Genomic DNA, 27,944 nt, shown 5'->3' with positions numbered 1-27,944 from the left:
TTGTTGTCTGTCTCCCCCGTTTCTTCCTTCACTTTTCTCTGTTTCCCTGTAGCAAACTTGGTCGTTTCATTGCCCTTTGTCCATTAGAAATTGACTGTTTGTGCATAAAAACCGACTTGGTGGGCCAGTAAATTCGACTGGTATCTGTCCCTTGGCCATCCTGCGGAATCTAATTTGGATTTTTACATCTACGAGACGACGAGAGCGAGGACAACTCGGCGATGAGCAGTGCTAGTCAACCGGGGTCGAGCCACTTGTCGGCGCATAATGAACCCAACTATCCGCAGAGCCCGTTGTCTTGGGAAGGTGACCGAATGTGCGTGATTGTTTTCTGGCTTCTGGGTTTACTGGTTGACTGGTTACAGGTTTAATATTTACATCTACGATTACTGCTTCAAACGGGGATTTCGGAAAACAGCCCGCGAACTACTTCTAGAGGCTGACTTACCACCAGAATCCCAGCCGCCGATAAACGCTAGGCAAGGCCTCTTATTCGAGTGCGTCCTTCGCCTTTGAACATTCCCTCGACTAATTATGACCTTTTTTAAAACCAGATGGTGGTCTGTGTTTTGGGTTCTTTTCACTGCCAAGGCAAGCGGGAACGGATCCGACGATGCGCTGATTTACACACAGGTAATTTTCATTATCACTTTCCCTCTGATTGGCATCCATTATTTTCTTTTCAGCATCAAGCAAACCAGAGTAACAGTCGAATGAGAGGTCAGCCATTGCCGCCTCCAGGTCAGCCGCGTCCAGGTGTAAATGGTCTTCCTTTACCTGCCAGCCGGCCGTTTCCTGCAACTGGCCCAATGACGAACGGTGGTCCACCCGGTTTTCCTTCAGGATCACACGTCAATGGCATCCCTCAACCACCAAACCAATCGTTTCCTCAACAACCAATAGCAGGTCCGCAACGGACTGCAATAGGTCCCCGAGGCTCAACCGGCGGCGGTCCCCCTTTTCCTTCACCTACGATGGCTAATTCGCCTCACAATCCCGGACAACCTCCGATGAACATCGGTCAGTCTCCACATCTCAACTCACGTATGCCGCCTCCACCCCCAAACGGCATACATCAAGGGCCGGGTCAAATACCTGGATATCCCATGAACCGGCCTCCAAGTAGAACAGCAAGTCCAGGCCAGATGGGCGGAATGATACATTCGAGCCCATCCATGAGCTCACGGCTAGTATCCAATGATCCTCGTAGCTCACAGGATCCCCTTACACAGGAACTGCTGAGAATCCCGCCAGCTGCCCTGACTGGATTGAGGGAAGAGCTTGGATTGGTCGGAAAAGAAATCCAAAACATGACCTTGGACGAAAAGGCAAGTCTCAATTTCTCATCCATTGAACTGATTGAACTGAAGTTTTAATTTATCCACAATCGTTTACGTCAACCTGCCTTGCTTGTGATCTGTTTTACAGCAACGTATCAATAGTATGTGGCGACAGAAAGGTCCCACAGGACGCAAACCTGGTCCCCCAAATGCTGCTGCAGGTCCTTCAACAATGCATCCACCACAACGTAGAACTGGGAAGCGGAACAGCACGTCGCCTCGAGAAGACGTAAGTAACGTAATCAGTTTCTCGACATCATCATACTTCATCAAGGAATCAATCCCAAACTCCAAATCCCCATTTATCCCGAGGATTATACGCTGACTTTGTTTCTCCGCTCCTTAGCCGGACAACGTCCCTGGGACAGGATCACCTCCAACAAAGAAACCTCGCCGGTCGCCCGTCGATCCACCACTAGGTCCAGCCTACCCACAACACGCGGCCCAGCCAGGCCAACCGGGCTCAAGCATGGGCCCGCCTGGTGGTCCAGGCCCAGGTCCAGGTCCCGGGCCACATCAACCAACATTAGGAGGCATGCGTCCACCAATGCCTTCAGGAGGACCCCCGGGTGGCCCTATGAATGTAAATGGGTTTGGTCAGCCGATGGGGGGAATGGGCGGGATAGGAATGAATAGCATGAATGGTCCGGCTCCTCCACATACAATGAACGCAATGTCACCGCCAATGGGCGGGGGGATGGCGGGTCAGCCGGGTATGATGACGCCTCAAATGCAGGTCGGTAACTAACTGTAATCATCCGCCGGTTTCTTTTTCAAATTAAGACGTATGTTCTCTCATAGCCCATGAACCCACCCGGTCGTCCGCCACCACTAGATGGACCGATACAATACCGCAACTCACTTGCCAATTTCCACCAACGACAGCTTGGTGGTGGTGGCGCTGGATCTCCTTCCGACCCAGGCTCAACTTTCGGTGGCGGCCCAGTACCTGGAGGACCAGGGCCTAATAATCGTATATCGAAACACGGTCCAGGATTACCAATGCCACCTCCATCGCCTGGGATGAACAAGGATGGTTCGGCAAAGGACATGAATATGAAAATTGAAGGCTCACCTCGCGGTGGACTGCCTCCTTCAAGTGCAGGTATGACCCCTACTGCATCAGGTCCTGCTAATGGTCCTTCATCAACGCCTGTACCACCAGGTAGACCTCCATCATCCCAAAATCCCACCCCAAATTCTGGTCCTCACCCAGGTATGCCATCTCTACCTCCGCCAAACATGGACCCTTCACCAGGTTCGATGCTCGGCAATACTCCAATGTCAGGCATGTCTGGTCCGATGTCAGGGATGCCCAATGGCATTGGCCCAGGCGGCATGGGTTCTGGTATGGTCGGTATCAACTCTAGCATAAATGCGATGAATGGTGCGGGTTCAGACATTCCTTTTTTCGGATCCGACTTTATGAACGACATCGAAGTTGGCGGCCTTGATACGTTCGATCCCAATCTCTTTCGGGATCCAGGAGGGGACTTGAATTTCGAAAGAGACTTTGGGCAATGGTTCAATCCGAATGATCAGGGACTGGATGATTCGTTGGATCCAATGAAGTAGGTTGTGATCACCCGTATGCAGTGGCCTGAGCTGCTCAACGGAATTAAGGAAGGAAGGAAAAAAGATGCAACTTGGGAGGACGATACTGATTTGACTCGATCTGTTTTTTTTTTGGAAGGAGGAAACCATTTCCACTCGCGCGTACGCAAAACGCAGTCCCTTTATGTCTATCTACCCTATCTGCTATAACTGTACTATACCATCCCTGGTCCTTGTTCGCTGTGCTTGTTTTTGTTCTCACTTTCTCTTTTTTTTCTTCTATCTAGCTTTGACCTGTTTTTCGTTATACGCAGGGGTTTTATCCTTCATTATTTATCAACCACTCAAATCTGTGTTTTTCCTGCTTTCCTCACTCCTTTTTTCCCCTCTTAACTTTTGGGGAGGCGAGTGGTAGGTGTACATTAGTTTCATCCGTAACTCACTTTGACCTGATCTTTTCTGGCTGGGCAATCATCCTGAATCAGTAGTAACTGTTGTTAGATCGTAATTTCTTCCCATTGTGCACTTCCATTCAGTTCTCCTACCTCGACTTTATACAACTCTACTGACCGTCATTTATTATTTCTCTCAAGCTTGTTCTCTACTTTTTTCAACTCTTTCTTTACACTTGACTGTTGTCTGTCTTATAGTCTACTTGCTGATTGTAACTTGTTTTTGAATAATCCCTAATCAATCTTCAATACCGCTTCAACCGATATTCCGAAGCAGCCGTTCGTTGCCGGACCCGTTTGACGGCGGATGATTTTCAATAGTGACTAGTGACTGACGATCTCAAATTTTACCCCAACATAAATAATGGAAGGAAGAGTCCTCAGCATTCAATCCCATGTTGCTTTTGGCTACGTTGGTGGTAAAGCTGCTGCCTTCCCTCTGCAATGTCTTGGCTATGATGTCGATGTACGTCTCATGGAAATTATAATCGATATTTGTCTGATTTAGGTTTTTTTTAATCACAGCTCGTGAATACCGTCAATTTCTCCAACCATGCAGGTCTTTCAGGCCTTAATTTTAAATATGTGGAATCCGAACTCATCATTGCGCAGGATACGGCCGTTCTGGTGGGAGCAAGACGTCTGCAGCGGAACTCGAATCGATATTCGAAGCTATGGAGTTCAATGAACTACTATGTCCAACTCGAGTTCTGACTGGTGAAGCGTATTTTTACTTCCTTTGCGGATGAAAGTTAATTTCAAAAAGTTAGGCTATATCCCTAATGCTGAAGCTTTAGCTGCTGTTGCCAGACTGGTTGAGAAACTACGAAAACAAAATCCAGAATTGATCTATCTGTTAGACCGTGAGTGACTGTAGCTTATCATCTCGTTATTTTTTTTTCGTTGATTGATTCGCATGCTTAGCTGTTATGGGTGATGCAGGCCGATTGTATGTTTCAGCAGACGTGATACCAGTGTATCGTAGCTTGCTACCCCTTTCAACAATTATAACTCCCAATTGGTTCGAAGTAGAGTGAGGATATAATTCGTTCATTCATACCCTGTTTCACTGACATCCTTTCCCAGAACGCTGACTGGAATCTCTTTGACCGACCTACACTCTCTCAGACTTGCTCTAACCAAACTTCACAAGGATTTTGGCGTTCCCAATGTGGCAATCAGTTCTATTCCTCTTGCACCATGGCTTTCCGAGACTCTTCCTAATGCTATTCGGCCTCCCGCCGTTTCAGAATCGGAACACCTCTTATGTATAACATCCTCCGTATCAAACGAGAATTCACCTTCCGAAGTACATGTACAATGTGTTCCTTTACTCCCTGGATACTTTTCCGGCGTTGGGGACCTCTTCTCTTCTCTTGTCCTGGCGCACTACAAACCATCGCTTGAGGCATCATTACCGGAGGTCCTTCCTCCATTTCGGACATCTTTGTCCGAAGCTGTATCTCAAGCGTTGACAAAAACTCATGCGGTGCTTTGTAAGACATTTGAGTACTCCGAACGGCTGCCCGAGGAGGAACGGCTCGTTACTGATGATGAGAAGGATGCAGTTGAGCCTATTCGCAAAGTTCGAAGGATGAGAGGGAGGGAGCTGAGGCTGGTACAAAGCATTGACATTATCCGAAGTGACTTTGGTGATGCGACGAGGCGTTTAGAACGTTGGTCCGGATTCTGGGAGAAATTATAGAGAAATTATAGAGACTATGTAGGTAATAGAGATTTTTTATTTTCGTGATTCGTTTTGCGTGTTGTTCCAAATATTTTGTATGTTACTTTAAGCCGTCCGTATATTACAGTGGTTACTGGAAAACAGCACAGCTGCTAAACAAATGTATCATCTAATTTTCTCCTCGGCCAAGCTTATCGAGGGATCGAACACCCTGCTCGAACCACTCCTCTCGTGATATCCAAAATTCTTCACGGCCTTTCATGATGTCAGCAAGGACTGCGCCCCCGAGGAAAACCATATGCTTTCGTCGAGGAGGGTCTTCGATTCTGATCTTGAATTTCTGTGTTAAAGGACCCAAGGGTTTCAAATTTTCATTCGAGTTGAGTAGGAGAAAACGTACGTTCAATCTCGATGGATCACCGTTCAGGACACGCGTCAGATACAACTGTTTCATCTCTTTCTCTAGACGGCTAGGAAGACCGGGGTACATGCTTGATCCACCAGAGAGGACGACATGCTTGTATAGCTCAGCTCGTATATCGACAGCAGCATTTTGAATGGTCTGGAACAGCATTTCTTGGAATTGAATGACATAAGATGAGAGCATGTGCAATGCGAAAGTGAAAGCAGACCTGCTACACCGGGCTGTTCTACGTCGACCAAATGCGGCTGGAACATACATTCTGGTGCTTCGAATCGCTCTGAACCGACTTTGATTGTTCGTCCGTCAGGCAACTGAATGGAAAACTCTGAGTACAGTGGTGACAATGCTCTGTAACTTTGGTGTGCACCTGGTAACTCTCGACAAGTACTGTTGTTTCCTCTGAAAGACGGGTGTCAAGATCGAGATCATAGCTAACGCGATTTTCAATTAGCATCACGCAACCATGGTTCACGAGTAGGGTGCTCACCTAACATAACATAATTTCTCTTTGATCTCTCGTACAGTCTCGAAATCAGCAGTTCGGTTGAAGGCATAACCACGCATGAGAAGCAGTTTAATTAGATATCTGGTGACATCTCGTCCAGCGATATCCAATCGACGCGTTAAGTGAGGTAAGGCGAATCCATCGTAAACGGGGACGATGTGAGTCACACCATCACCAGAGTCAACGACGACACCAGTTGTAAGACCTGACAGATAACATCTGAGCGGATATCTCTGAATGCAAGTACTCGTCACAAACCTTGAGCATACAAAGTCAACACAGCCTGAATGGCAACATATACACCTCCAAGACCGTACTCTTCAAACATCACCTCGCACATCCTTTGCCTGTTTGCTTTTGGGTTCATTGGCGGCTCAGTCAATAACACTTTTCTTCCTCTTGGATCAACTTTGAGCTTCTCATCAAACGTGTAATCCCAAAGATGCTTCATATCTTCCCAATTCTTTATGATACCGTGCTCCATTGGCTGTGTTACTTGGAGATAGTTTCGATTTTGGGCAGCTTCATCTCCAACCATGATATCCTTGATCACTGCAGTGCCAACCCGTTCCTCTGCTCGAAGGATAGGGCGGCCAACGATAGACGGAAATACTATGAAATGAAGTGCATTTAAGCTTTAGTCTGAGTGCCTTTATTTGAGATATACCATGTTCAGGGAAATTCGAGCCTGCGTAACCAACTTTCACGAACTGCACATGTTGTCAACGATTATCGGTAGATCATCTCACTGAACTTACACCTGTGCCATTATCTACTACCAGCGGTATTCCAGGGTCCATTTGAAGAGTTTACAAGGGGCGAAAAATAATGAAAGTATGTAAGTGCTAGGCAACTGACAAGGTTAGACTAATTTGGCGCCGAAACCTTTGACTTGAACATGCATCATGATTCTTTCAGAATTCTATCTATCTATTTCTATAATATGTATATATTGTTACAATTTAGCTTGCTCTACAAAACTTTCCTCGTTCTGTGGTCGGTGGTATCTAGGACAAGTTGCACACCAGAAGCTATATCCCGCTGCAAAAAGCTCCATCCCAGCCACATAGCGCTTCAACGGTTCATGTTCCTCTGGTAGGTCCATGATTTCGCCCATCAACTCCCTGGCCTTTCTCTCCTCCTCAATGATTACTTCCTTCAGCATCGGCTTCGCTTGCATCTCATTGACTGAATGTTCCTTCATCAAGACAAGAACTGCATTCCTAATTCTATCTGTAGGCTCTAGGCGCTCCATCTCCCAAGAGAAATAATCGTTTGTCAGGCCGACGATGACCCCAATGATGTGCTCGTAGCTCCTTGCTAGCGGATCATCTTGGATCGTTGGCGGGATGCACATGGCCCAACGTAGTAGTTGGCACACAAAGCTGCACGTTCAAACAGGTCAGTTAACCATATCTTCTGGCATCACGACGACTCACTCATAATCAAAATTCATTTTTCGATAGGGAATATATCCTGCGAGGGTTAGAAACTCTGAGTCGTTGCTGTCTCTGTCACGGAGACTGGTGTCCAGAGTCTTCAGTAACAGGGAAGTGCTTGGGTCTTCCATGCTAGCGAGCTCTATCCGGAGCTCGTAGAGAAAGTTCCTCATCAGACTGACTGCTCTCCCGCCGTATTGGTGCTCGTCGTAGCTGTCGTGTAGTGCTTGTCGTAGAATGGTATGTTCTGTGCATGCTTCTCCAAAGGGAAGATCCTCCATCACATCTATATCAAGCGGTGAGAACCTGGCCACTTTCTTCGATGATATTGACGGACCTACCATCGACGATACAGAGAAACTCAATGAATTTTACCACATAACCGACCCGATCTGCTTCGCATAGCGCGAGGCTCAAGCCAAAAATGTTCCCTGCTGGGTTGGTATGCCGGTATTCAGCTTTTTTCCGTTCTTTTGACCCGGGAGTCGTACAGCCGTAAATTGTATCGTTCAAGCCTTGTTGGATGGCTGGTAGAGCGTCAAGCTCACAGCTCTTGACCGGGAAAGAACTGAAGTACGAAGAAACATTAGTAGTATCAACAGGGTGAGATGCGAATGGTGCCATGTAGTCTTCGCTCGCAGCCCATAGATATCCAAGTTCTTATAACTCACAGCGAGGTGTGCCGTATCTGGTAAATTACATTTTGCTTCGATTCCGCTTTCATCTTCTTCAAGCAGTTTTATCACAGCCTACAGGTACAAGATCCCGATATCTTTGTATGCTATTCTATCCCGACCTGCATTCCGTCTCTCAAAAGTGGGTAACACCAGGTATATAGTAACACCACACGCGTAATAATATAATCATACTTATCGATATCCGGTACCTATCCGGCACAGACGCTACGACTTGGCGGTCCCGACCTCCCCTATTCTGCGTGATTTGATTATTTTGGTCGTTGCTCGATATCTCTTATCCGACAACTGTCCCTAACATGCCATCTCGTTAGGTCCTTCCAGGGAGAATAGAGAGGTATTGCAGTCGACTTGAATCCTTGGAAGCAAATACAAATTATGACCGGGTTTTAATATCGGACATCTCACAGTACGTTGTCCCATTTTATGAACCTGGAAACTCTCAATCATCCGAGGAAGTCGATCTCATCAAGTCACCAGCTAATCCGATAAGAAGTTGGCTTCCTATCATTATGCGGTGAAACGCACCTCTAAATTCATACTTTTAGTTGTGCATATTTATACCTAATATACGCACAAAACTTCAAAGTCGAAAGAAAATCGAATCTCCGAACCCGACTGCGATATCAATAATAAGAAGGTCTATCGAAATCAAAATGTGTATGCACCTATATGTGCGTTCTCGCTCTCATCATTTCCACAGGGGATCGAAGAAGGGTCGAGTGGTTCTAGATAACCACAGCCTCTACTACGTATGGTTGGCGGCGACAGGCGGCGACGTCCTCTCTCGTCCCCTGCGGTATCAATCACATTTCCCAGGAATTCTGGTGACTAGTTGAAAAACCGGTGAAGTCTTGCCAGTTTTCCGGCATTTGCTGATGCTATACCGTGCACCGATTCTTGGATGATGTATCTGGACTGTATCCAAGTAAGTACGTGTTCGTGTTTGTTCTACTCTTACACGACTCCTCTTTCTAGTGTATCATTCCAGAAGGAAACGGAAAACAATACTCTAGATCAAATATTCCTCTTGCAAACGGTGGTATCTGGGACAAGTTGCACACCAAAAACTGTATCCCGCTGCAAAAAGCTCCATCTCAGTTACATATCGCTTCATCTGCTCACTTTCCTCTGTTTGGTTCATAACTTCGCTCTTCAGTTCCCTTGCTTTACTCTCCTCCCCGATAATGATCTCCTTCAGCATTGACTTCGCTTGTACTTCGGAAATAGAATGTTCCTTCATCAAGACTGGGACTGCATTCCGTATTCTGTCTGTAGGCTGTTGGCGCTCCATCTCCCAAGAAAAATAATCATTCGTTAGGCCAACGATGACGCCAACAGTGTGCTCGTAACTCCGGACTATGAGATTTTCTTGGACTTTGGGTGAGATATTCATGGCCCACCGCACTAATTGGCACACAAAACTACAAGATTTCCAGCTGAGGCCTGTGATCATAGTGAATTGAAGGAAGGGGACATACTCATAATCAAAGTTTGTTTTTCGATAGGGGATATACTCTGCAAGAGTTTGGAACTCTGCGTCATCGCTGTCTCTGTCGCGAAGACTGGTGTCCAAGGTCTTTAGTAATAGAGGGGTACATGGATCATTGAGGCTAGCGAGCTCCATACGTAACTCGCGCAAATAGCTTTTCATTTTCCCAACAGCTCGTCCGCCGTATTGGTCGTCGTCATAACTTTCGTATAGGGCTTGTCGTAGAATTGCATGCTCTATACATGCTTCTCCAAAGGGAAGATCCTCCATCACATCTATCACAAGCGCTGGTGAGAATACTTCCTTGCATACTCTTGTCATGCCCAAGTACTCACCATCGACGATACACAGAAACTCAATCAGCTTCCCAACATAACCAAGACGATCTGCCTCGCATAACGCAAAGGACAAGCCAAATAGGTTTCCTGCTGGGTTTGTATGACGGTACTCAGCCTTTTTCCGTTCTTTCGACCCTGGAGCCGTACAGCCGTAGATTGTGTCGTTCAAGGCCTGCTGGATAGTAGGTAGAGCATCGAGCTCGCAGCTCCTCACTGGGAAGGAGCTGAAGTATGAAGAGATATTAGCAGTGTTAACAAGTTGAGATGGGAATGGTGCCATGTCTCTTCGCTCTGGTTGGTGAGCCCAAGACGATCGAACCCTCTTATATAACCAGCAACTTTCTCATTATCTGTCATCTCTGTTGACAAGTCCCCTTTCCACATCAGTTCCACGTCAACTCGAGATAAGAACTACCACAATGTACTCTCACCATTATCTGATGAGGACATATCCCACTCCGCTAATAGCGCATGAATGGATAAAACTATCGGTATCTTCTTGTTTGCACGCTCTTGACGGGTTGAAACACCGTTTGCACTGCTCAAAGTCAATAATTGGCCCGAGATGGCATACTCGGAACAGGGGCGGATCCGAAACCATAAATAGGGCTCGATTCACTAAAAATGCTGGTATATTGATGTGCCCAGCTATGTGGGACTTCCTCAAACCTTCCCAGAAGTCTGTCAAGTCACTCATACGTTGTCCAGCTTTCTGGTCAGCATCTCTTACATACGTCCTCCTCCAAAAGATCAAATCCAGATCCTCCGAGTCTTTACCGCAGACACCGGTACCACGACCTTTCGACTGGGTATTTATGACTAGAGAAAGCTCATCGAGAACAAGAGAACAGTGATCAGATGATTATATCAATCTTTGATTACACGGACCTCCACTTCACCAGATGAAAGTTCATCATTAAACTGCCGAGAAGAAATTGCAGTAGTGTGAGGAACCACTACTGGCACAGTATGGCACTTGATATCACACGATGCTGTGACTTTCTGTCATCATTCTTTTTCATGCATGGATTTATTTTGCTTCTACACCAGAAGTAGAAAAATCTCCACACATGGAGTGAGGTGTTGAATTATAAATTTCACTAGTTTGCTTGATCAACAACACCGACAGTGATTACTAAATTCTAGGCGGTAAATTATTGTTTCTGGTATGACACTCTAGGGCTGTCTTAGAGTACAGTGACTGTCTACCGCCCGTACTATTGCAGGTCACTACATCACAATTCACCATGCATGGCAAATGTTAAGCTTCTTTTTTTTGGTGCCATAGAATATCACCAAATAAGGGGAAATGAATTACAGAAGCTGCCATACATAAGGAAAAGACTCCCGTAAACTACAGTCTCAATGCTCGTAAAATCTAATGACCCTCTTGTGCAACAAACACTCTGACACTCTGCCTCCTAACTTGCCATACTTTCCATCAGTGACCTCTGTTACCCTTTCCTGCTCATTAGATGCATAGCCTCTCACTGATGGTGACAACAACAACAAGGGAAACCTGGGAGGGAACTATGGGAGATCACTAACCTTCTTCAATGCCAGCTCCATACTCTCTCTACCCTTAGTATTCCTCTAACTTGTACTCTCGTAATTAGTTGTTGCACTCTTACTCTTACTTGTATGCAGTACATCAGCGGTAGTCTACCTTCCCTCTGTGTGGCTTGAGTTTGCGGTTGTTGACTTACCGTGACTGGCTGTTTTAATGCAGGACCCCGTCACTTTGGCCAGAGCCAAGTATCAATCAATCTATCTATCTGGTTGCTGCGTGATGATACAACTTGTTGTATTTCATGATAACTGAAATGCGTGTACATTCTCATTCAGTTCTTTTGTTTTTTTCATTGAACAGAATTTTTTCTCCATTTGGTGTGTTTTCTCTGTGTCCAAAATGACATTCAACATCAGCACCCCATAATGCATTTCTCTTTTTTAAATTACATAATATTCTACGGCACAGTGGTGCAGTGGGCGTGGCCTGCAATCACATATTACTTAGTGCAGATATCACCATTCAACTGATCTCACTTCATGATTTGGGCAAGATATAACTTTCACGTCTATATCATATCCAAATAAAGGTGATATATACAGCTTTGACCACAACAGATTGCCGGTAACAGCAACATTCTTTCTGTTTGATATACTGGTCCAGTATACAGCCTTATACGGCACAAGGGTCTATGATTGACATTCAGAATGAATAGGATTTTCGATAGCTCATGGGAGCTCAGACAGCCTTAGACCTGTCATTAGGCTGAAAAGTATAGACCGAGTATAGATGAAGGATTATCAGGTTTCTGTGAAATCTTGATCTTTGCTCATTATATTATTGGAGCAAGTTTGAGTGGCCAAGAGAGGCTTTAGGGGGATAAGGGCACGCACTAAAGTATGAAGCAGTGGAGCATAGACATTTTGAGTTTGATAGTTATATGAATCTCGGAAGCAACAACCCGGTACCGGGACAAGGTCTGACAAGGTCCTGGGTTCTTCCCTCAAAATAAATACTATGTAGCCCCAATGATAAACCCACGTCCGCGTCTGGTTCCTAGTTGAAAGTACCCGCAAAACTTACGAGAACGTATGGGACGGTGGGCAAACATTTTAGATGCAACCGAGTATATTTTGTTTTCCTCGGCTTGTGTGGAAAAGTATCGGATACATAAGGGCACGGAGAATGAATAGCTGCAATGAACCGCAGACAATATCGCGGACAGCACCACGATATGTTTTCTTCAAATTCCTATGATGTCATATATATCAGGGCAATATCCGAATAAAGCGTGAACTCTTTGATACAGCTCTTCAGGCCTCAGGAACCGTCATTGTGAAATTTTCTGGAAGCGACGTTGCTGAACCGTGACCGCTAGAATGCTTACTCAGAGTCAATGGCTCTCAATGGGCTCCTTTCGACCACTTAGAAACAAGTGTTCGTTTTTATTATATCTATTGAGAGAAGCTACCAATTTTAACCGCCGGCTTGCTTCATATCGGTGTCAATCACCTCTCAACTTGTTTTTGACTGCCTTTGACAAGGTTCTTAGAAAAAGTGAAACTCTGACAGCAAATTTATCTAACCTTTTTACCAGAAGAACCAAACGCATATTACCAATCAGGCTTTGCATAGACAACATCAGTTTTCGGACGTTCTGATTGTCCGAAACACATGGCGAAAACCAATCCTATGGAGAAACTATATCTGAAGCTCACCTAACCTCGTCATTCGCAAGGGAATCAAAATTGTGGCTGCCCCCGGGTCTTGTATTTCTCAATCTCTCTTCTTCAGGTTGTTGTTTTTGAGTATAAGGAACGTAGTGTTTTCGAGTATCCGAGTCCATTCCCCCGCAACTTTCTTGTCTTCTATTTACGGTCAGTCCTGCTATTTCAAGGTCATAAGAACGTCCCACCTATTTCTCCTTAGATTCACCATGGTTGGGTCTTCGATGTTCGTCTTCGATGCCAATCCTCACGCAGTCCATAAAATCACCTCTGGAGAAGAGGCACTCGTTTGTATGCTCTTTGCCAATTTTGATACAACCTGGGGTCATCCTGCCCTCCAAGATCGTTTGAGACGGGCAGGGCAACAACCCAGTAGTCAATTAATCTTGAACGGCATGACATTGTTCGGTGCAATCTGGACCGCGTCCAGGCTCCCAGAGTACCAATCGTACAAGGTGGTCTGGCATGCAATGCGCGCACATCTTGAAAATGAAGGTGTCCTTGCAGCGGTCGTGTCCAGATTTAATGCCTACGTCGTCAGGAAAGGGGACTCCGCACATTTGGATAGGGTCAGCAAGTCTAAGCCACAACGCAATACGTATCCCAAAATTCCTCCAAGAATGGAGTCCACCATGTTGACTGATTTGGAAGATGTGGGGTGTCAGACGAGAGGAGACAGGCCGTCAAACTTGTCACCTGAGAATCCCCGTTCTTTCAACAGAGTATTGTCAACGTTCTCTATTCATGACTTCCCGCCTTCTCCTGTGCATACATCAAGCTCCCCGAAGCCTTTATTTTCACACTTGCCTATCCCACAGATGGGTCCTAGTGAATGGGCGGCATGCTACGAGGACAAGGAGATTTACAACCCAACTACTCACTCATTCTCGGATCTCCAGCCTCATCCCTTCCCTTCTTTATGTTCTAGTCCAGCTCTGGCGCAATCACAGACCCACATTTGCCAAGAGTCAGGACATGGCATTGCTACTGTCCCAAATGCAACTTCATCCTTGTATCGCACACACGGCATAGAATACCAGCAAGATCATCTTCAGCAACCCGAACAGCATCTTCACTTGTACCCGCCCTCGCTAGCGAGCCCCTCTTTTTTCCCTGAGATATATCCTGAGACACAACAACCCCTTCCAGAATTTGGAGCTTCTATGCCCTCAATCCTTACGTCTCATTATCCTCATAAACATGAAGCTCAGGTGAACTCGAACTTTACCACTGGACGTACATATTGGCAGATGACCACTGTACCTCCTCCGTACTTGCCGTATCAACATAACCAATCCCCCACCACATTTTCCTCTAATTCGACGGTATCTCAAGACACCGCATTCGTCCCACCCCAAAATAATTATTGGAGAGGGTATGCGGATGGGAAGTTCGCCGACGAATACGCAAGTGATGCATATAAATTGCAGCATGAATAGGGATATGGCAGACGACATGCCACGCTCTTATTGTGATTGCGCCATTCCCGCGTGGAAATGAATTGTTGCCGCAACTTCTTGTACCTCAATAGTGGGTCACGGAAGCAAGGCAATAAGATTCAGTACACGGCAGGTAGAGGCAGGGTCTAAGAAATTGAACGACGGACGTTGAGGGGAGTGAAGGCGTGAGTTGAAACTGGCCTTACTAGAAAGGAAGACGGGCTGCCGTAGACCTTTGAGCATTGTCAAAAAATTAATAGAATAAAAGGCAATGAAGCTTGGTTTATGGATGTTTAACTGTCCTATATAGTTTACCGTTTGATACGAGATCTCGTAAATGAGCAAAAAAAGAATTGTCTGCCGACTACATGGGAAATTCCCAAATGAGGATCATATATACAGCTTTGACCGGATCACGGTCCAGAAAAGTTATAATAATTCAAGACCTAAATCTTAAACACTGGCACTCCCCGAACGAACAAACGAATACGATTGAACGTAGTTAAACATATGTACAGTGAAAGAAATTTCAAAACTAAATCCAAGTTGTACGTTTCAGAAGTTCAGTTCGTTCCACGCATCAGAGAATCATGATTCTCAAACTCCTTTCCTCCACCCAGTGAACAAGCGAAATGTACCCTCCGGAGTGAAAGGATGAACAAACCGTGATAGGTACATAAGGGCAATAGCTTACGTCGCATAAGAAGTGAGTGCAGGTGGAACCCTCCGAGTGAAAAGGAGGTGTAGAATGGAAGACAATTCAAAGGATAAATAGCTATGGCATAGAGCCGGATCCCTGCAAACTGTGATCAGGAAATGTCATGGTAGGGAATCAATACACATACACATCTTCATTTGAATAAGTAAGGAAAGATAGATAAGAGACGGAGGATGATAGAATAGCAAACGCAACACAAGAGATGTTCTGAGATACAATATAAACGCAGAGACTGAATTGTAAAGCAAGCCCGCTGCTTTGTACGATTGGGAATGATCACGGGAACAAAGGATTTACATTCCACCATAAGCATCTTCAGGATCGTAAACAGTTTCGGGCCTCTTCTGGGCATCTCCGTAATATGCTGGAGGAGCAGGGGCAGGGGTGCCAACAGAAGGATACTCAACCGGAGCATGCGGTTTCTGCGAGACAGTCGCGGTTGTCGGCGTCGGCAATACAGAGCTATGCTCAGCAGAGGAGTGCGGGTTGTACAAAGGAGTCGCAGACGTAGGCGATGGCATTCCGGTATTGTATTCGGCAGAAGCAGGCATATTGGGAGGACTGCCGACTCGATTCATGTCGAGGTAATGTTGCTGGGGAGCACCTGCGAATTGGGTATCTGGTCCGCGGAGAGTAGGTTGCCTATTGAGGTACGAGTTGTGGGCAGAAGTAGGGTCCATTTCTGCGCTACCGTTAGGAGCAATGGGGTTGCGGGCGAATGTCTCTCCAGGGTTGAGAGTGTAGACTGGTTCTTGGGTATAGGTTGGGTATGCATTGTAGTGGTTATATGGGTCACCGGTGTGGAATTGTTCACCGGTAGTAAAAGGGTCGCCACCAGCGTAGGGATCAGCGCCAGGATAGTTACCGTACGTGACAGGAGGAGCAGCAGGAGCATTAGCCATGTGGCGAGCAATCATTGTAGGAGGACGAGCAGAAAAGTTATCGGTGCCGAACTCGTCGTCTAGAAGGACAGCAGAGTTACGAAATTGGGCAGCATCGAAATGCTCGTCATCCCTGCGACGATTACGGATACGACGCTGAATGGGACAGCGATTGAATGGGGTTTCCTAATAGAGGAGAGTGAAACAATACTTACGACGATGAATGCAACAATAACTGCAACGACGAGAATACCACCAATGGTACCGAAAATTCCGCCTACAATGGAACCCGCACTCACACCGCTGGAGGTAGTCGTGGTAGAGCTCGAAGCAACGGCTGCAGTACCGGTGCCCGACGAAGAAGGGGTATACGTGATATACGTCGCAACGGTTCTGCTAGCCACGACAACGGTCTAACGACATTCTAAGCTAACGTAAGATGCAGAAAGAGACTGACAAACATACTTCAGCAGAGGTAGCGACAGCCGGGGTAGATGCGGCGGAAGTCGAGGAGCCGGTAGAGGTAGCTTTGCTGGTGCTGCTGGTCGAAGAAGTAGTATTCGAAGTAGGAGAGCTGGTCGCGCTGGTACTTGAGCTGCTGCTCGAGGAGGTAGTAGCCGAAGTAGTCGCCGATGTCGTATTTGCCGCCGAGGTTACTGCGTGACTGCTACTAGTCGTTGTAGCAGCTGTCTGGGAGGTGGTAGTCGCTGCCGCTGCTGCGGTTGTTGCGGCTGAAGTAGTAGTCGCTAATAGATATGATTTGAGTACTTCCTGTAGAAGCAAAATTCGACGGATATACACACCACTAGCTGTCTTTACCGAAGTAGAGCTAGTCGTCACATCAAGAGGGTCCAGGATATCAGCACGGTTGAGATGAGCTCTCTTGTGATGAAGTTCCGCAGAACGTGCTTTGTGTTCAAGTTGATGGCTCATGCCGTCTTGGAAAAGGTAAAGAGAGTGATTTCAAGGAGTGTGTAGAAAAGAAAGTATGAGAATTGGCAGAGGCTTGGAGGCCAGTGAGTTTGCAGTCTTGGAAGTCCGGGAGCAACCTGCGATGCCGAGATCAAAAAAAGATTCGAGCCACGTGGGGGAGCTTGGCACGATTTCTGCTCATCGATTTCACTAGCATACATATGATTGAGGCTTATAGAGGCCTTTGAACATGAAGATGACTCCGAATCATTCAAAAGAGCTTAGGTTCTTTGTGAGTGTTATATTATCTCAATTTATCTCTATGCTGAATGATGGAACAGAATGGAACATACCGTAGAATTGAACAGTTCGCACCGCTATGATACATACTCTACTCTACACGCAGGATTAATTCCACAACTAAAATTTAGAAGTCTCAAACCCCTCACATAACTATTGGGTCCGAGCAGGAAGGACCGATAGTGACCATCGACATAATGAAATTTTCGGAATTTCGGAGGAAAGGATATCCTTCACTCCCGAAATCTCGAAAAGTCTGCTGAACGGAATGATTCCCTTCCTGTGTGCGTTGCCTGCCCGTGAGTAAGTCTCCCGAAGGCAGACTCTATACCTAGTCTCTTGACACTTTGAGGCGAGATTGCCTATGACCCAGGACAAGGTACAACAGGATCGTCAGTTCGACTTTGTAGAACAACTTGACTGGCGGTGGGACTACGGTAAGTGTTGATTCTACGATGTTCAAGACTTGCGAATTATATTGTGTTTCCCTGGTACGTTCAATGGAGCTTGCCCGCTTCATCCAGCCCTCTTACAGGACGCAGTCCAGAGTTGCGATCATGATTGATTGCAGCCATCCAACTTTATGAGGAAAGCGTAGATGCTTCTAGTAGCTTCACAATCATATCAGGTACTGTCTGTCTATTCTACTGTCTATACTCTCTGGATCCCTGCAATTACAATAACGATACCGTGACTATCGCTGGTTCAACAAAGGTCCAGATTTATTCTCGGGTGGCTTCCAGTCCTCTTCTAGGGATTAAAATTCACATTATCAAGGAACATCTCAATTCTTCTCCTTCTTACAATTATCCTGGATGGCTATCCTTGATATGTCTGGCGTCTGGTGAGCACACGTCCAACCTGTCAGTCTGAGCTTCCATGAAAAATCTGAAGAAAATTCCAAGGTCACAAGTCGGTGAGCTCAGATTCGGTAGGCCCTATAAATGAAGCACGACAATACCTATTGGTCTCAGTGGCATCTGTCCAACTAGCTACAAGCTCTATCACAGGCCACGTCTCAACGCCAACGCTAACATGAAACTCACCTACACACTTGCTATTCTGCTCTCTTCCATTTCAGTTGCACGAGCCACATTCTTCTGTGCCGTCTGTCCTGCTACGATCGTTCACAATGGAATTACGACCGCTTTTTTGCATGCAACAGAGGAGGAAGAGAACACCGTAGAATGCGTGTAGGACTTCCGTTTCGTTTTTCCATGATACAAAGCTGACCCAGATCCTTAAAAGCTATCTTGAATCCGATAACGACATCCCGATTTGCGATTATTTTGTGAGTGGTAAACCTCAAGTGTAAGTTTCAAGTGCATTACTAATAGATTTTGAACGAAAGAATTCCGACGGTGTATTGCTGATTGGGACCACTGGGGCTGCATGTCCCAGTACAGTACCCTTGAACGCATTTGCTGGTACTGGAACCTGCATCGCTGCTGATTCGTAGGTTTTCATTTTGCGGTGGTTGTCGACTTCCATATTGATATCATCGCAGTCAACCCGTGTAAAGATTTTCATCTGCGCTTGATGACCCCAAATTTCGAATTCAAAATGTTTAAGTGGAAGAAAGGAAGTGCATCGTACCAACAGGGAATTGAGAGAATATATGTAGCAGACCGGCAGAACTTTTTTGAGTCAAGTTTGTACACCGTTGTGCAGTAGCATTGGTAGTGTACATCGTGCTGTAGGGTTTTCTGTACAAAAATGTGCATATCAATTTCAAAAAACCGGCAGATTATATCATACTCATTGCATCGAGCATTCAAAAATGAATCACCAATGGACTTGGGGGATCAACACGAAACGACTGTTTGAAGTAGCAGCTGTGATGTTCTCCATCGCGTCATTTCAGCCAACAAGTTCAGTTCAGCTTCAGGCGTACGACGTCTCGACTCTTACAGCCACTCACATGCATATTCCCAGATGGATGTATGAGATTTGAACGTAATCAGCTCATTCAATGCAGGACACCTCGTCTGGACGGCGTGGATCAGAGGATATTTATACACTTGCATCACCAGTAATACAATTGCAACGATTATTTGTGAATCCATGCGCTCGATTTAGTCCGAGATAAACGAAAGAGGCAATTATCATCGCCCTTGTACGAAGATAATAACCCTACTTTATCACCCTTTGCACATACCCTGTAACTTGGATTTGGCCACTTTGTGACATAGAGGTTCCCTGAGGTTCACAGACTCGATGTCTCGCATGCTGAGTACAAACAGCATACATAGTCACTTTTCAATCTGGCGCTGGCCAATGATCAGCTTAGGTTTGCGAGCGTGCGTTTGTACCGTCTGATCCTACTTTGGACAGCATCGACAGATGAGACGTTGCCTCTGATAAGCACTGCGCATGTAAACGAACGGAGAAGGATGTCCATCATTTACAGCGTTTGACTTGTTGAAGCTGAAGTTAGTAGTATGTAATATCTGGATTGAACGACGAGATGTGCAGACGGATACGTCCCTCTTCCTGGCTTGAAGCAAGTAGTATTCGAGCTTCGCTTGATCATGTTTTTCGTAGTGGTGTACGTTTGCTGGTTTACTAAAATTAACTGGATTGACGCGGGAATACTTACCGTGCCATGGATAGTAAATACCTTGATCTGATACCGGAAGTGCTCTCCAGAATGCGGTAAGGACGAAAGGGGGGGCCGAAAAGCGGTTGGGATTTACTGTTAATTGGGACACTCGAGCTACATAACCTAAGTATGTAGTATTTCGCGTCTGGCTATGATAGCAAGCATGAGAAGAGAACGTCGAGTGGGACCCCGGTGCGTTATTTATATCAGGCACATGATCTTCGGCATCTGGTTACCGTTCTGATGGGATTATGATATTATCGTTTCACTTTGTTCTTTCTTCTCTCTCACAACCTCGAAAAGGCATCGAGCCCATCCAGCTCAACAGCGGCGTCAGCAATTCTCGTCCCTTCTACGGACACCACATTCTTTTGATTCTATACGGTCTTTCGAAAACCCTTCAAACTTGTTTTTCAGTTTAGACTCCTTCGAGTTCTCTTTTTTACATGTCTCTTCACAACGCTGCAATTGACCGCCGTACGGGCCACTTTCGCCGTGCTGGCACTGCTGCAGCTGCTAATGGGAATGGTGCTGGTGATAATGACGATGGAAACGGCAATAATACTGGTAATGGGAGCGGCAATGGTTCTGGTCAGGGTTCATCCTCTGCTGCTGCCTCTTCGTCTACTGCTGGTAAGTTTCTTGGTATGATCATGTCCAAATCTTCTTAGTTTTTCCAACCTTGAGTAGAGCCGACTACTGCAGCTGCTACGAGTGCCAATACCCAGCCCACTTCTCAATCCGCGAACGCTTCCGGTACTTCACAGAGTAACTCTACGAGCGCATCGGCTGCCGCAGCTCAAACTTCGTCGTCTTCAAGCTCAAGCTCGGTAGCTCCTACCACTACCTCCACATCTAGCGCCACTTCCACTTCCACCTCTTCTTCTACTACTTCCTCAGCGACACTTTCAGCTACATCTCAGACCTCCAGCTCTACAATTTCCTCTACTAGCCAGTCTTCAATTCCGGCTTCGACTTCTACCAGCGTAAGTATTCATATCTCCTTCGAATGAGGTCTCAGTATTGAAATGGAGGTTCTTAGACCCATCTCTCAACTGTGATTCCAACTGCTGCTCTCGCGACAGAGGTTCAAACGAGCTCGTTTGCTTCAGTCTCACACATATCTACTACCTCTTCTGCATCCGCTGCTAGCTCGACTTCCTCTGCCAAAGTGTCAGGCGCAATCAACACTGGTGCTGTTGTTGGAGGCATCGCAGGAAGTCTCGCTGCCGTTGCAATCGTCGGATTCCTTATGGCCTTCTTTTTGGTATGTTTCAATTCAATTCATCATACGCGAACAAGTTATCTCATCTCAGTCGTAGCGCCGTTACAACAGGAAGAAACGTGCAGCTAGATTCGAGGCTTCACAGTTCCGCCGCTCGGCTATGGTCCTAGACGAACCAGCATTTACACCTCGTCCCCCGGAGATGGTTCAAAATAGGGAAAACAACTACATCAGCTCTGTCACCAGTACCACTAGCCCTGGCATGGCCGGTGCTGGTGCTTACCGCTTCCAGCAGGATCATCAGGATGTCAACCAAGGTCAAGGCCACGGTGCCAGCTTCGACACCGAGCACGAATATTACCGTGACCAAGCTGGCCAGCAATATTATGATGAAGCTCCTCCTGTTCCTGCCGTCCCTATGCAGCGTGCTCCGCTTCAGCCCCGACAACAATATACCTTTGGTCAAGTTTCTGTTGGACAGCCGGCCGTCGCTGAAAATGCAAACCCATTCGGTGTGGACGATTACGATGGTGAACACGTTGCTTACGGTTCTCAGCCTGCCGCAGGATATTACGATAATTCTCAAGCGTACGGCAACTACGCAGCTTACTCACCCCCTCAGACTGCGCACACTGCTGGGGCTCATCCTTCTGGTCAACAGGCTAGCAGGGCGAGTATCATTGACGAGAGTGATGCATACGGTGGTATCTGAGTTTCAGACGTGGCTGTATTTCCCCTGTCCCGTTTCCCCACAAAGATTTCTTATTCTCTGGGTTCCACAAGTTCCTCTTCTTTTCTAAACGAATTCTCTTTGGCATTAGGGTAAATTGTGCCGATACGAGTTTTTTTTCTCTCAAGATTTCAGTTTGTCTGCCCTCGCCCGACCATTCATATCCTCTTGCGATTGTCCACGACTATTTGAGTCCCGTTGGACTATTGACTACTTATACCACAATATGAACCAGCGATCTTGTCCGGTAGATTTTGAAACGGCATCCTTTTCGACACACTCGAGTTCCCCAATTACTCTCTTGTTCTTGCGAACGCCTTTCCCACTTTGATTTTCTCGCGGCCTCCACCTATACCTATAACGGTTATTCTTTTTCTTTCGATCTACATATACACATATGTGGGACCGCTTGTGGCTACTTGTGTAAGTGTCGCTATGTACAGTACTAGTTGAAATTTTGGGGCAGTTAAATTTATGTTCTATGTATATAACACTGTCTGTCGGTCCAGTTCGTTTGCTTGTTCGCGTCTTAGCAGGGAACAGCACTGACGTACCAGAGTCTGAACGGAGGCGTGTGGTAAGTCGTTCTATCAAGTAATTCATGGCTGTGGGTTAGCTCACGGTTCAAACACAGGGGTCATATCATAGAGTATCATAACCAAGAGTTCGAATATGAAGGGTGTGTATGTGGCTCATGATCAGTGGCATAAAATGACATGTTTAGCCTGGAAAATGTACACAGGAATCTGCACGCGGATAACTTATATCAACGTAAATTCGATGGGCGGGTATAAAAGGCGGTTATATGCGCCGTGAGCTGATCGAATTCGAAGAGATGGTTCAGTAATTCCGAGGGCGAATAAAATTGGTTTGTGCTATGTACGCAAGTCAACTTTCGCGTCAGTTAGATTCCCTGCCTTACTGGCGTCGGCGGGAAGTCCGGCTCATCTCATGAATTTTGATAGAAAGGAGGATTTTTACTCAATATACGTAGAGTCCAGTACTAGTCCTTTACTGAATGAAGATTTCCTGTGGGCATCCCAGCTATATGTATTGCCTCTTATATGAAAAATTGGTGCAGGAATATGGCCAAGGAACGGCGGAAGGAATGCGCGTCAACACGGCTCAAATCAACTCAAATCATCGTGAAAAATTTGATCCACGAAGCTTATATCGGTAACCTCTTTCTTTTATTGTTGATCTATGTGATTTGTTTGTAGGAATATATGCGAAGTGTATGTCAGAGCTACCGACGCTTTTTGATTATACTCTCCTCAACGCCTTACATAATTGTCTTATTGATCTTTGTTCCCAACTCTGGGATAGTGGCCTGATGGTCTAGGAGTATGATTCGTTGTTAGGGTTTCTCTACTTATTCGACGAGGTCCCGGGTTCAATTCCCGGTCAGGCCCTATTTTTGATTCCAACTGCGTCAAATCCCTTTTGTGTTTTCTTTTGACTTGTGTAAAATTTCGTTCATTTAGCTCAAGATCCTCAGATTTGTTGCGCGAATTTGATAAAACGAATATTGATTTTCATTATTTCCCGTCACACCCTACGTAGTTCGCTACTCTACTTTTAGTCCTGATCAAATCGCTTGAATTGCCACAGATAAGGCTCCGTCGACCTTGCATTCAACCCCGCGGCCGCAGCAGTTGCGGAAGGAGAGTTCGACGACGACGAAGAGGTAGAAGCGGAAACGGAGGAAGTACCGGTCGAAGAGGAAGAGGTTGTAAACGACGCAGCCATCATGTCAGTAGAGGAGGAGGCAGCGATACTTGAAGCAACGGCATCGGCGTCCATCATACTCGAGGTAGGTGTGGTGTTAGCCGACGAAGAGGTCATGGTCGAGGAAAGGGGCGAGTCCGTGGAACTCGAGAACGGGGGAGCGTTAGTTTCATTGGGGTCATTGAATACTTCGACCTTCATTCCAGTCGTGGAAGGTGAGGCAACGGCAGCAGACTGGACTGCAGATGAAGAAGAGCCCGTAGAGGTGGAGGTGGAGGTGACGGTGATCGTAGTGGTGAACGTTTGATTGGCGGAAGTTGTACTCGTGTTATTGGGTGAAGTGGAATCTGGGTCCGAGTCGATACTTGTCGCATTGAATGACGTAGAATTTCCGCTGGTATTCGTCGAGTTGAACGAAGTGTTGTTCGATCCAGTGTCCTCCACCTCGAGTTCCTTAGCAAGTGGCCTGAAAACCAAGGAAACAGGAGTGACAGATGATGAGTTGGTGGACGACGCATCTCTGGCATTGATACTGGCAGCTTGCTCGGCATTGGGCTCTTCGCCCTCACCGTCGGGGATCTCATCTCCAGCGTCAGGTCCATCGCCAGTATTGGGTTCGGTATCGGCATCGTCAGCTTGAGCAGCAACCATGTTGCAGTTTGTGGGGTTCACCTGTCCAGAAGTAATGTTGTACATGAAGGTTTGACAAGCGGTAGGTGGAACGGAGGATTGGTCAACACATCTTTGGCAGGTCATGTCCTCAGAAGTACCGTTGTACATATAAGTAAGACAGCCGCCTTGAGGAATGTCATTACAAGCAAGAGTAACCAAAGAAGAAGCCTCGGAGGTCCCGCAGTTCATGAGGTTAAAGGTGGAAGCCTCGCTCTCGCTGACGTCATACTCCTGCATTGTCTGATTGTACGCCATAGAAGCGAGCCTCTTGCCGTCGCTCTGCGAAAGAGAGAGAATACGGAAGGTGAGCGAAGGAAAACAGAGAACACAATATATAATACTAACATTGATATCGATGTACCCTGGAGTAGCTTGGCAAGCACGTTTTTGCATGGTCTCCAGACTGCGGGGATGAGGACGGAAACGGCGGGCTCGACGATGATCGTGGTCGTGGTCGTGGTCATGGTTGTGGTCGTGGTCGTGGTCATGGTCATGATCATGGTCATGATCACGTCCATGAATGTGAACATGGTCGTTGTCACCTTTTACGACTACCTTGTCGTGGTCGTGGTCGTGATGGCGGCGGGCGTGAATGTGGACATGGTCGTTCTTTCCGCCAATGATGAGCTTACCGTCATGGAACTCTGAATGTCTGCGAGTATGGAAGTGAGCCTGTTCACCACGTTTCTTGATATCTATGTCAACTAAATCGTTCCTGTGACCATCATCATGATCATGATGACCGGGCAAGACCCTGAGCTCGTCACGGTGCTTGATGTTGACGGAGATCACATTGTGTGTGTGATCCCAAGGTAAAACCTGGATAGATTCGTCCAAAGCTCGCTGTAAGAAAAGTGCATATATGCAGTCAGAAATTACTGGATTGAATTCAAGCGAGATGAACACACCCCATCGTGTTTATGCCCCTTGGAAGATCCTTCCTTCTTTTTCTTCTCGCCTTTCTCGGACTTCTTGCTAGACAAGGCCTTCTCTGAACGAGTTGGAAGAGGAAGAACAGGTTCACGTGTCGTCTTGTGGTGCGTACCAGACGCGGAGGAAGAGGTGTCAGGACGGCGAGCGCTAATAGCAGCAGCTTCGACCAAAGGATTAAGGGAAACGGCGATGAGAGAGAGAAGAGCAGCGAGAAGGGTGAAGCGGGCGTTGAAGGCAATCATGATGAGCAAGAGAGATATTCGTCAAGGTTAAAGGTCACAGAGATAGACGGAGTAGAGATGTAACACGAAGCCTGTCGTGGAGATAGAAATGTACACTGTACAGCAAGGATCACCAGGATCAATAGTCGTGGGGGTAAGGAAGGAAGAAAGGATAAGAGCAGTTATGCCATTTATACTTTCCGTGTTTGTTTGGCAAAGGCGAGGAGATCCGAAAATGGAAACGTATTTGCTTGTTTGGGATACCTGGTATGTACAGCTTGAACCGACCGGATATGGCAAGTTGTGGAGAAACGCATTTTATCCCTGTCCCCCCATTTCACCTTTTCCATCGAATATGAAGGCTTCAAATTCCGAGACAAGTAGAATTGCTGGACGTTCAGTCAACGTCGTTGTCGAAGACGCGCAGAGACGTGCGCGAGTTCCTGCTTACGAATCAAGCATTCTGATTCGGCAACTTCGAAGCCGGTCCTCCCGGGCTTCCATACCGTCGTAATGTTCTTTCGTATTCTCTCAAATACGAAGCAAAGTTTGCGGAAGTCTAGGAGGTACAATAGTGTTAAGGTCGCGTATGGGAGTCCTGTCTGACTACAAATTTCACTCACTGTTTACCTTCAGGCTCTTCAAGCAGCCTTCCGCGACCCGTCTTCACCATTCTATCTGGCTCCTGGGACAAAGGGCCCAGGTTCACCAGAAGAATATGAGCTCCCACCAGACTCAACCCCGGAATCTTCTAATATGCAATCAGATACGTCTTCCTTCCAACAACTGGTAGAACAAGGCCGTATGAAACTAGTACAAGCCGGATTTCATCATCCAACTATATGGGAACAACCAATTGCCTGGGGTGATCAAGACTCTTTCCAGTTCGTTTCTCTTTCTCCCCATTGGTTACTCCTTGTGAACTGACGAACCTCAATAGACATGTTAACAATGTCCAATACGGTGAAGATTATTTGCATTCTCGCGGAGAGAGTTATTCTGATTGGATCAACTTTTCTCATCCCGAAAGTCCGCTACTTCGAATCAGTATGCGCAGTCTTCTACCATTGTCTCCCTGTAGATTTATTTCTTTCTGCAGAGTCGTATTCTTTGGATGAATCATCTAGGACACCGTCTCGGTGGGCCCGACGAGGCCGAAGCTCTTCGCAAAGGAAAAGGCATCTCGTTAATCATCAAATCACTCAATGTCAACTACCGACGCCCGGTCACTTATCCTGATACCGTGAGCACCATTTCAGTCCTCTTCCCTTCTTCCTATCATCTCGTTATGAGCGTTTCACCATCTCTTAATAGTACTTACGTTCATCCTTCTCACAAAATTTTATCGTCCAATTTTCCCCGCAGCTCCTTATATCGCACAAACCCGTCCCTCCTACCCAATCAGCCCAATTGTCAAATTCAGTTCAACAATCATCAGATCCCGCAGCTCTCCTTCTCACATCCTCAGCCTTCTCTGTAACTCAACAAGCCTTCGTCGCACATTGCCATGAAACACTTGTCTGGTACGATTACAAAAAGCTGAGAAAATCCGCTCCGGGTGAAGAGTATCGGTCCGCTGTTTGGGAGCCGTATCTGCAGGAGACTTCCATTGGGAAGGATTGATACTGTTCATACCGCATGCTTGGATGGCTACTATCAGTCTGTTCTATATTTCCGCATGTTCAAGCTTAAGTATCCAAGTAGAGGACGGGAGAGAGTCGTCGGGCCCTCGGGGTAAAGATTTTTATCCTATCGTCGGATGTAAGTTGTAATCAATACAGTGTTCTATCAATTCGCAAACTTCAACTCAAAAGTTCTAAAGTTCATCACAAGCTCTTGTTCATTATACCTATGTACCCCTCAATAATATCTCGCAGTCCTTTCTGCATTCGGCTTCCTGTTATGAAACAGTTTCGACGATATCATTCCTAGTCTTGAGCACAGAATATGCGAGGAAGCGGAATTTTGATCAAGTTCTTCGCGCAAAGAAATATCACCCCAGGCCAGGGAAGCTAATGCAAGCTGGTTTGCTTTCTTCGCATCTTCCCGCTATGCATCAGCCAGGTGGTAGCGTCTGGTAACGTTCGAATTTCGATATGAAGACTAGGGAATTTCAGGATAAATTTATCAAAGTCATATTGAGTCGAAGGGGACGGCAACAATCCGGATCTGCTTTCGAAGAAACTCGAAACGTTGGTCGAAGAAAATTTCTTTCATTAGATGAAGTCGGACTGATTCACTCTTCGGACTGGGTACTCCTCCACCGAACTAGCTTGAATCACCTAAAACGAAGGATGGTCTCTTGAACATGATATCAATCAATTAATTGTTATCTTTTCAAGGCGCAAGAACGCCCGACGTCGATGTATAATACTCAAATTGCTGCTAAGGACAAAAAATCATGTTGTAGATACCCGCAG

The 27,944-nt window shown here is 46.3% G+C and overlaps 11 protein-coding genes and 1 non-coding gene across 12 annotated transcripts; 7 read left to right on the top strand and 5 right to left on the bottom strand.

The window, feature by feature from the left end:
* Positions 1–216: 216 nt before the first annotated feature.
* C8R40DRAFT_345021 (uncharacterized protein) lies at positions 217–3,553 on the top strand. Its single transcript, XM_046234787.1, has 9 exons — positions 217–316; positions 366–497; positions 555–1,328; positions 1,429–1,569; positions 1,687–2,076; positions 2,142–2,445; positions 2,506–2,556; positions 3,209–3,305; positions 3,380–3,553. The coding sequence occupies exons 3-9, from the start codon at positions 555–557 to the stop codon at positions 3,393–3,395; spliced, it is 1,773 nt and encodes a 590-aa protein (XP_046085133.1). The 5' UTR covers positions 217–316; positions 366–497; the 3' UTR covers positions 3,396–3,553.
* Positions 222–516, top strand: C8R40DRAFT_1048404 (uncharacterized protein; the record flags this gene model as incomplete). Its single annotated transcript, XM_046224499.1, has 2 exons — positions 222–316; positions 366–516. The coding sequence occupies 2 exons, from the start codon at positions 222–224 to the stop codon at positions 514–516; spliced, it is 246 nt and encodes an 81-aa protein (XP_046085134.1).
* Positions 3,398–5,228, top strand: C8R40DRAFT_344822 (Ribokinase-like protein). Its single transcript, XM_046234786.1, has 6 exons — positions 3,398–3,812; positions 3,872–3,905; positions 3,959–4,063; positions 4,117–4,209; positions 4,271–4,379; positions 4,433–5,228. The coding sequence occupies exons 1-6, from the start codon at positions 3,711–3,713 to the stop codon at positions 5,049–5,051; spliced, it is 1,062 nt and encodes a 353-aa protein (XP_046085132.1). The 5' UTR covers positions 3,398–3,710; the 3' UTR covers positions 5,052–5,228.
* C8R40DRAFT_344796 (actin family) lies at positions 5,127–6,843 on the bottom strand. Its single transcript, XM_046234785.1, has 8 exons — positions 6,721–6,843; positions 6,630–6,672; positions 6,221–6,574; positions 5,945–6,167; positions 5,825–5,888; positions 5,666–5,768; positions 5,434–5,609; positions 5,127–5,373 (listed from the first exon to the last, which is right to left on the bottom strand). Exons 1-8 carry the CDS (start codon positions 6,760–6,762, stop codon positions 5,203–5,205), a joined length of 1,176 nt encoding a protein of 391 aa, XP_046085131.1. The 5' UTR covers positions 6,763–6,843; the 3' UTR covers positions 5,127–5,202.
* Positions 6,844–6,917: 74 nt separating this feature from the next.
* Positions 6,918–8,092, bottom strand: C8R40DRAFT_1238106 (isoprenoid synthase domain-containing protein; the record flags this gene model as incomplete). The annotated part of the gene is made up of 3 exons (XM_046233453.1): positions 7,743–8,092; positions 7,402–7,687; positions 6,918–7,347 (listed from the first exon to the last, which is right to left on the bottom strand). The coding sequence occupies exons 1-3, from the start codon at positions 8,023–8,025 to the stop codon at positions 6,918–6,920; spliced, it is 999 nt and encodes a 332-aa protein (XP_046085130.1). The 5' UTR covers positions 8,026–8,092.
* Positions 8,093–9,108: 1,016 nt separating this feature from the next.
* C8R40DRAFT_1048480 (isoprenoid synthase domain-containing protein) lies at positions 9,109–10,206 on the bottom strand (the record flags this gene model as incomplete). The annotated part of the gene is made up of 3 exons (XM_046224506.1): positions 9,109–9,520; positions 9,614–9,863; positions 9,924–10,206. The coding sequence occupies 3 exons, from the start codon at positions 10,204–10,206 to the stop codon at positions 9,109–9,111; spliced, it is 945 nt and encodes a 314-aa protein (XP_046085129.1).
* A 3,028-nt stretch (positions 10,207–13,234) lies between these two features.
* On the top strand, positions 13,235–15,097 carry C8R40DRAFT_344519 (uncharacterized protein). The gene is made up of 2 exons (XM_046234784.1): positions 13,235–13,313; positions 13,366–15,097. Exon 2 carries the CDS (start codon positions 13,373–13,375, stop codon positions 14,600–14,602), a length of 1,230 nt encoding a protein of 409 aa, XP_046085128.1. The 5' UTR covers positions 13,235–13,313; positions 13,366–13,372; the 3' UTR covers positions 14,603–15,097.
* A 516-nt stretch (positions 15,098–15,613) lies between these two features.
* Positions 15,614–16,357, bottom strand: C8R40DRAFT_1048363 (uncharacterized protein; the record flags this gene model as incomplete). The annotated part of the gene is made up of 1 exon (XM_046224495.1): positions 15,614–16,357. A coding segment is annotated over one exon (744 nt), but the record flags the coding sequence as incomplete, so codon positions are not given.
* Positions 16,358–20,461: 4,104 nt separating this feature from the next.
* On the top strand, positions 20,462–21,952 carry C8R40DRAFT_1070525 (uncharacterized protein; the record flags this gene model as incomplete). Its single annotated transcript, XM_046226241.1, has 4 exons — positions 20,462–20,648; positions 20,706–21,001; positions 21,058–21,282; positions 21,338–21,952. The coding sequence occupies 4 exons, from the start codon at positions 20,462–20,464 to the stop codon at positions 21,950–21,952; spliced, it is 1,323 nt and encodes a 440-aa protein (XP_046085126.1).
* A 1,345-nt stretch (positions 21,953–23,297) lies between these two features.
* C8R40DRAFT_t153 lies at positions 23,298–23,382 on the top strand. Its single transcript has one exon. It is a non-coding gene; the product is annotated as a tRNA-Pro (tRNA).
* Positions 23,383–23,548: 166 nt separating this feature from the next.
* C8R40DRAFT_1070524 (uncharacterized protein) lies at positions 23,549–25,545 on the bottom strand (the record flags this gene model as incomplete). Its single annotated transcript, XM_046226240.1, has 3 exons — positions 23,549–24,649; positions 24,716–25,213; positions 25,279–25,545. 3 exons carry the CDS (start codon positions 25,543–25,545, stop codon positions 23,549–23,551), a joined length of 1,866 nt encoding a protein of 621 aa, XP_046085125.1.
* Positions 25,546–25,791: 246 nt separating this feature from the next.
* On the top strand, positions 25,792–27,384 carry C8R40DRAFT_344316 (HotDog domain-containing protein). The gene is made up of 6 exons (XM_046234783.1): positions 25,792–26,106; positions 26,161–26,408; positions 26,465–26,487; positions 26,555–26,571; positions 26,624–26,767; positions 26,890–27,384. The coding sequence occupies exons 1-6, from the start codon at positions 26,038–26,040 to the stop codon at positions 27,145–27,147; spliced, it is 759 nt and encodes a 252-aa protein (XP_046085124.1). The 5' UTR covers positions 25,792–26,037; the 3' UTR covers positions 27,148–27,384.
* The last annotated feature ends 560 nt before the right edge of the window (positions 27,385–27,944 follow it).

This window comes from Lentinula edodes (assembly GCF_021015755.1).
Source record: "Lentinula edodes strain Le(Bin) 0899 ss11 chromosome Unknown C8R40scaffold_23, whole genome shotgun sequence".
Lineage (NCBI taxonomy): Eukaryota > Fungi > Basidiomycota > Agaricomycetes > Agaricales > Omphalotaceae > Lentinula > Lentinula edodes.
The sequence above is the reverse complement of the archived record's forward strand: the minus strand, read 5'-3'. Positions and strand labels throughout refer to the sequence as shown.

Coding starts and splice junctions, on each gene's coding strand:
- C8R40DRAFT_344796 (XM_046234785.1), bottom strand. CDS start 6,762: ATGGACCCTGGAATACCGCTGGTAGTAGATAATGGCACAGGT. Junction 6,575..6,629: donor CTCGAATTTCCCTGAACATG/GTATATCTCAAA, acceptor TTCATTTCATAG/TATTTCCGTCTATCGTTGGC. Junction 6,168..6,220: donor GTTGACTTTGTATGCTCAAG/GTTTGTGACGAG, acceptor GTTATCTGTCAG/GTCTTACAACTGGTGTCGTC.
- C8R40DRAFT_344822 (XM_046234786.1), top strand. CDS start 3,711: ATGGAAGGAAGAGTCCTCAGCATTCAATCCCATGTTGCTTTTGGCTAC. Junction 3,813..3,871: donor GTCTTGGCTATGATGTCGAT/GTACGTCTCATG, acceptor TTTTAATCACAG/CTCGTGAATACCGTCAATTT. Junction 4,064..4,116: donor TCCAACTCGAGTTCTGACTG/GTGAAGCGTATT, acceptor TCAAAAAGTTAG/GCTATATCCCTAATGCTGAA.
- C8R40DRAFT_344519 (XM_046234784.1), top strand. CDS start 13,373: ATGGTTGGGTCTTCGATGTTCGTCTTCGATGCCAATCCTCACGCAGTC.
- C8R40DRAFT_344316 (XM_046234783.1), top strand. CDS start 26,038: ATGTTCTTTCGTATTCTCTCAAATACGAAGCAAAGTTTGCGGAAGTCT. Junction 26,107..26,160: donor GGAGGTACAATAGTGTTAAG/GTCGCGTATGGG, acceptor GTTTACCTTCAG/GCTCTTCAAGCAGCCTTCCG. Junction 26,409..26,464: donor GGTGATCAAGACTCTTTCCA/GTTCGTTTCTCT, acceptor GAACCTCAATAG/ACATGTTAACAATGTCCAAT.
- C8R40DRAFT_345021 (XM_046234787.1), top strand. CDS start 555: ATGGTGGTCTGTGTTTTGGGTTCTTTTCACTGCCAAGGCAAGCGGGAA. Junction 1,570..1,686: donor GCACGTCGCCTCGAGAAGAC/GTAAGTAACGTA, acceptor TCCGCTCCTTAG/CCGGACAACGTCCCTGGGAC. Junction 2,077..2,141: donor TGATGACGCCTCAAATGCAG/GTCGGTAACTAA, acceptor GTTCTCTCATAG/CCCATGAACCCACCCGGTCG.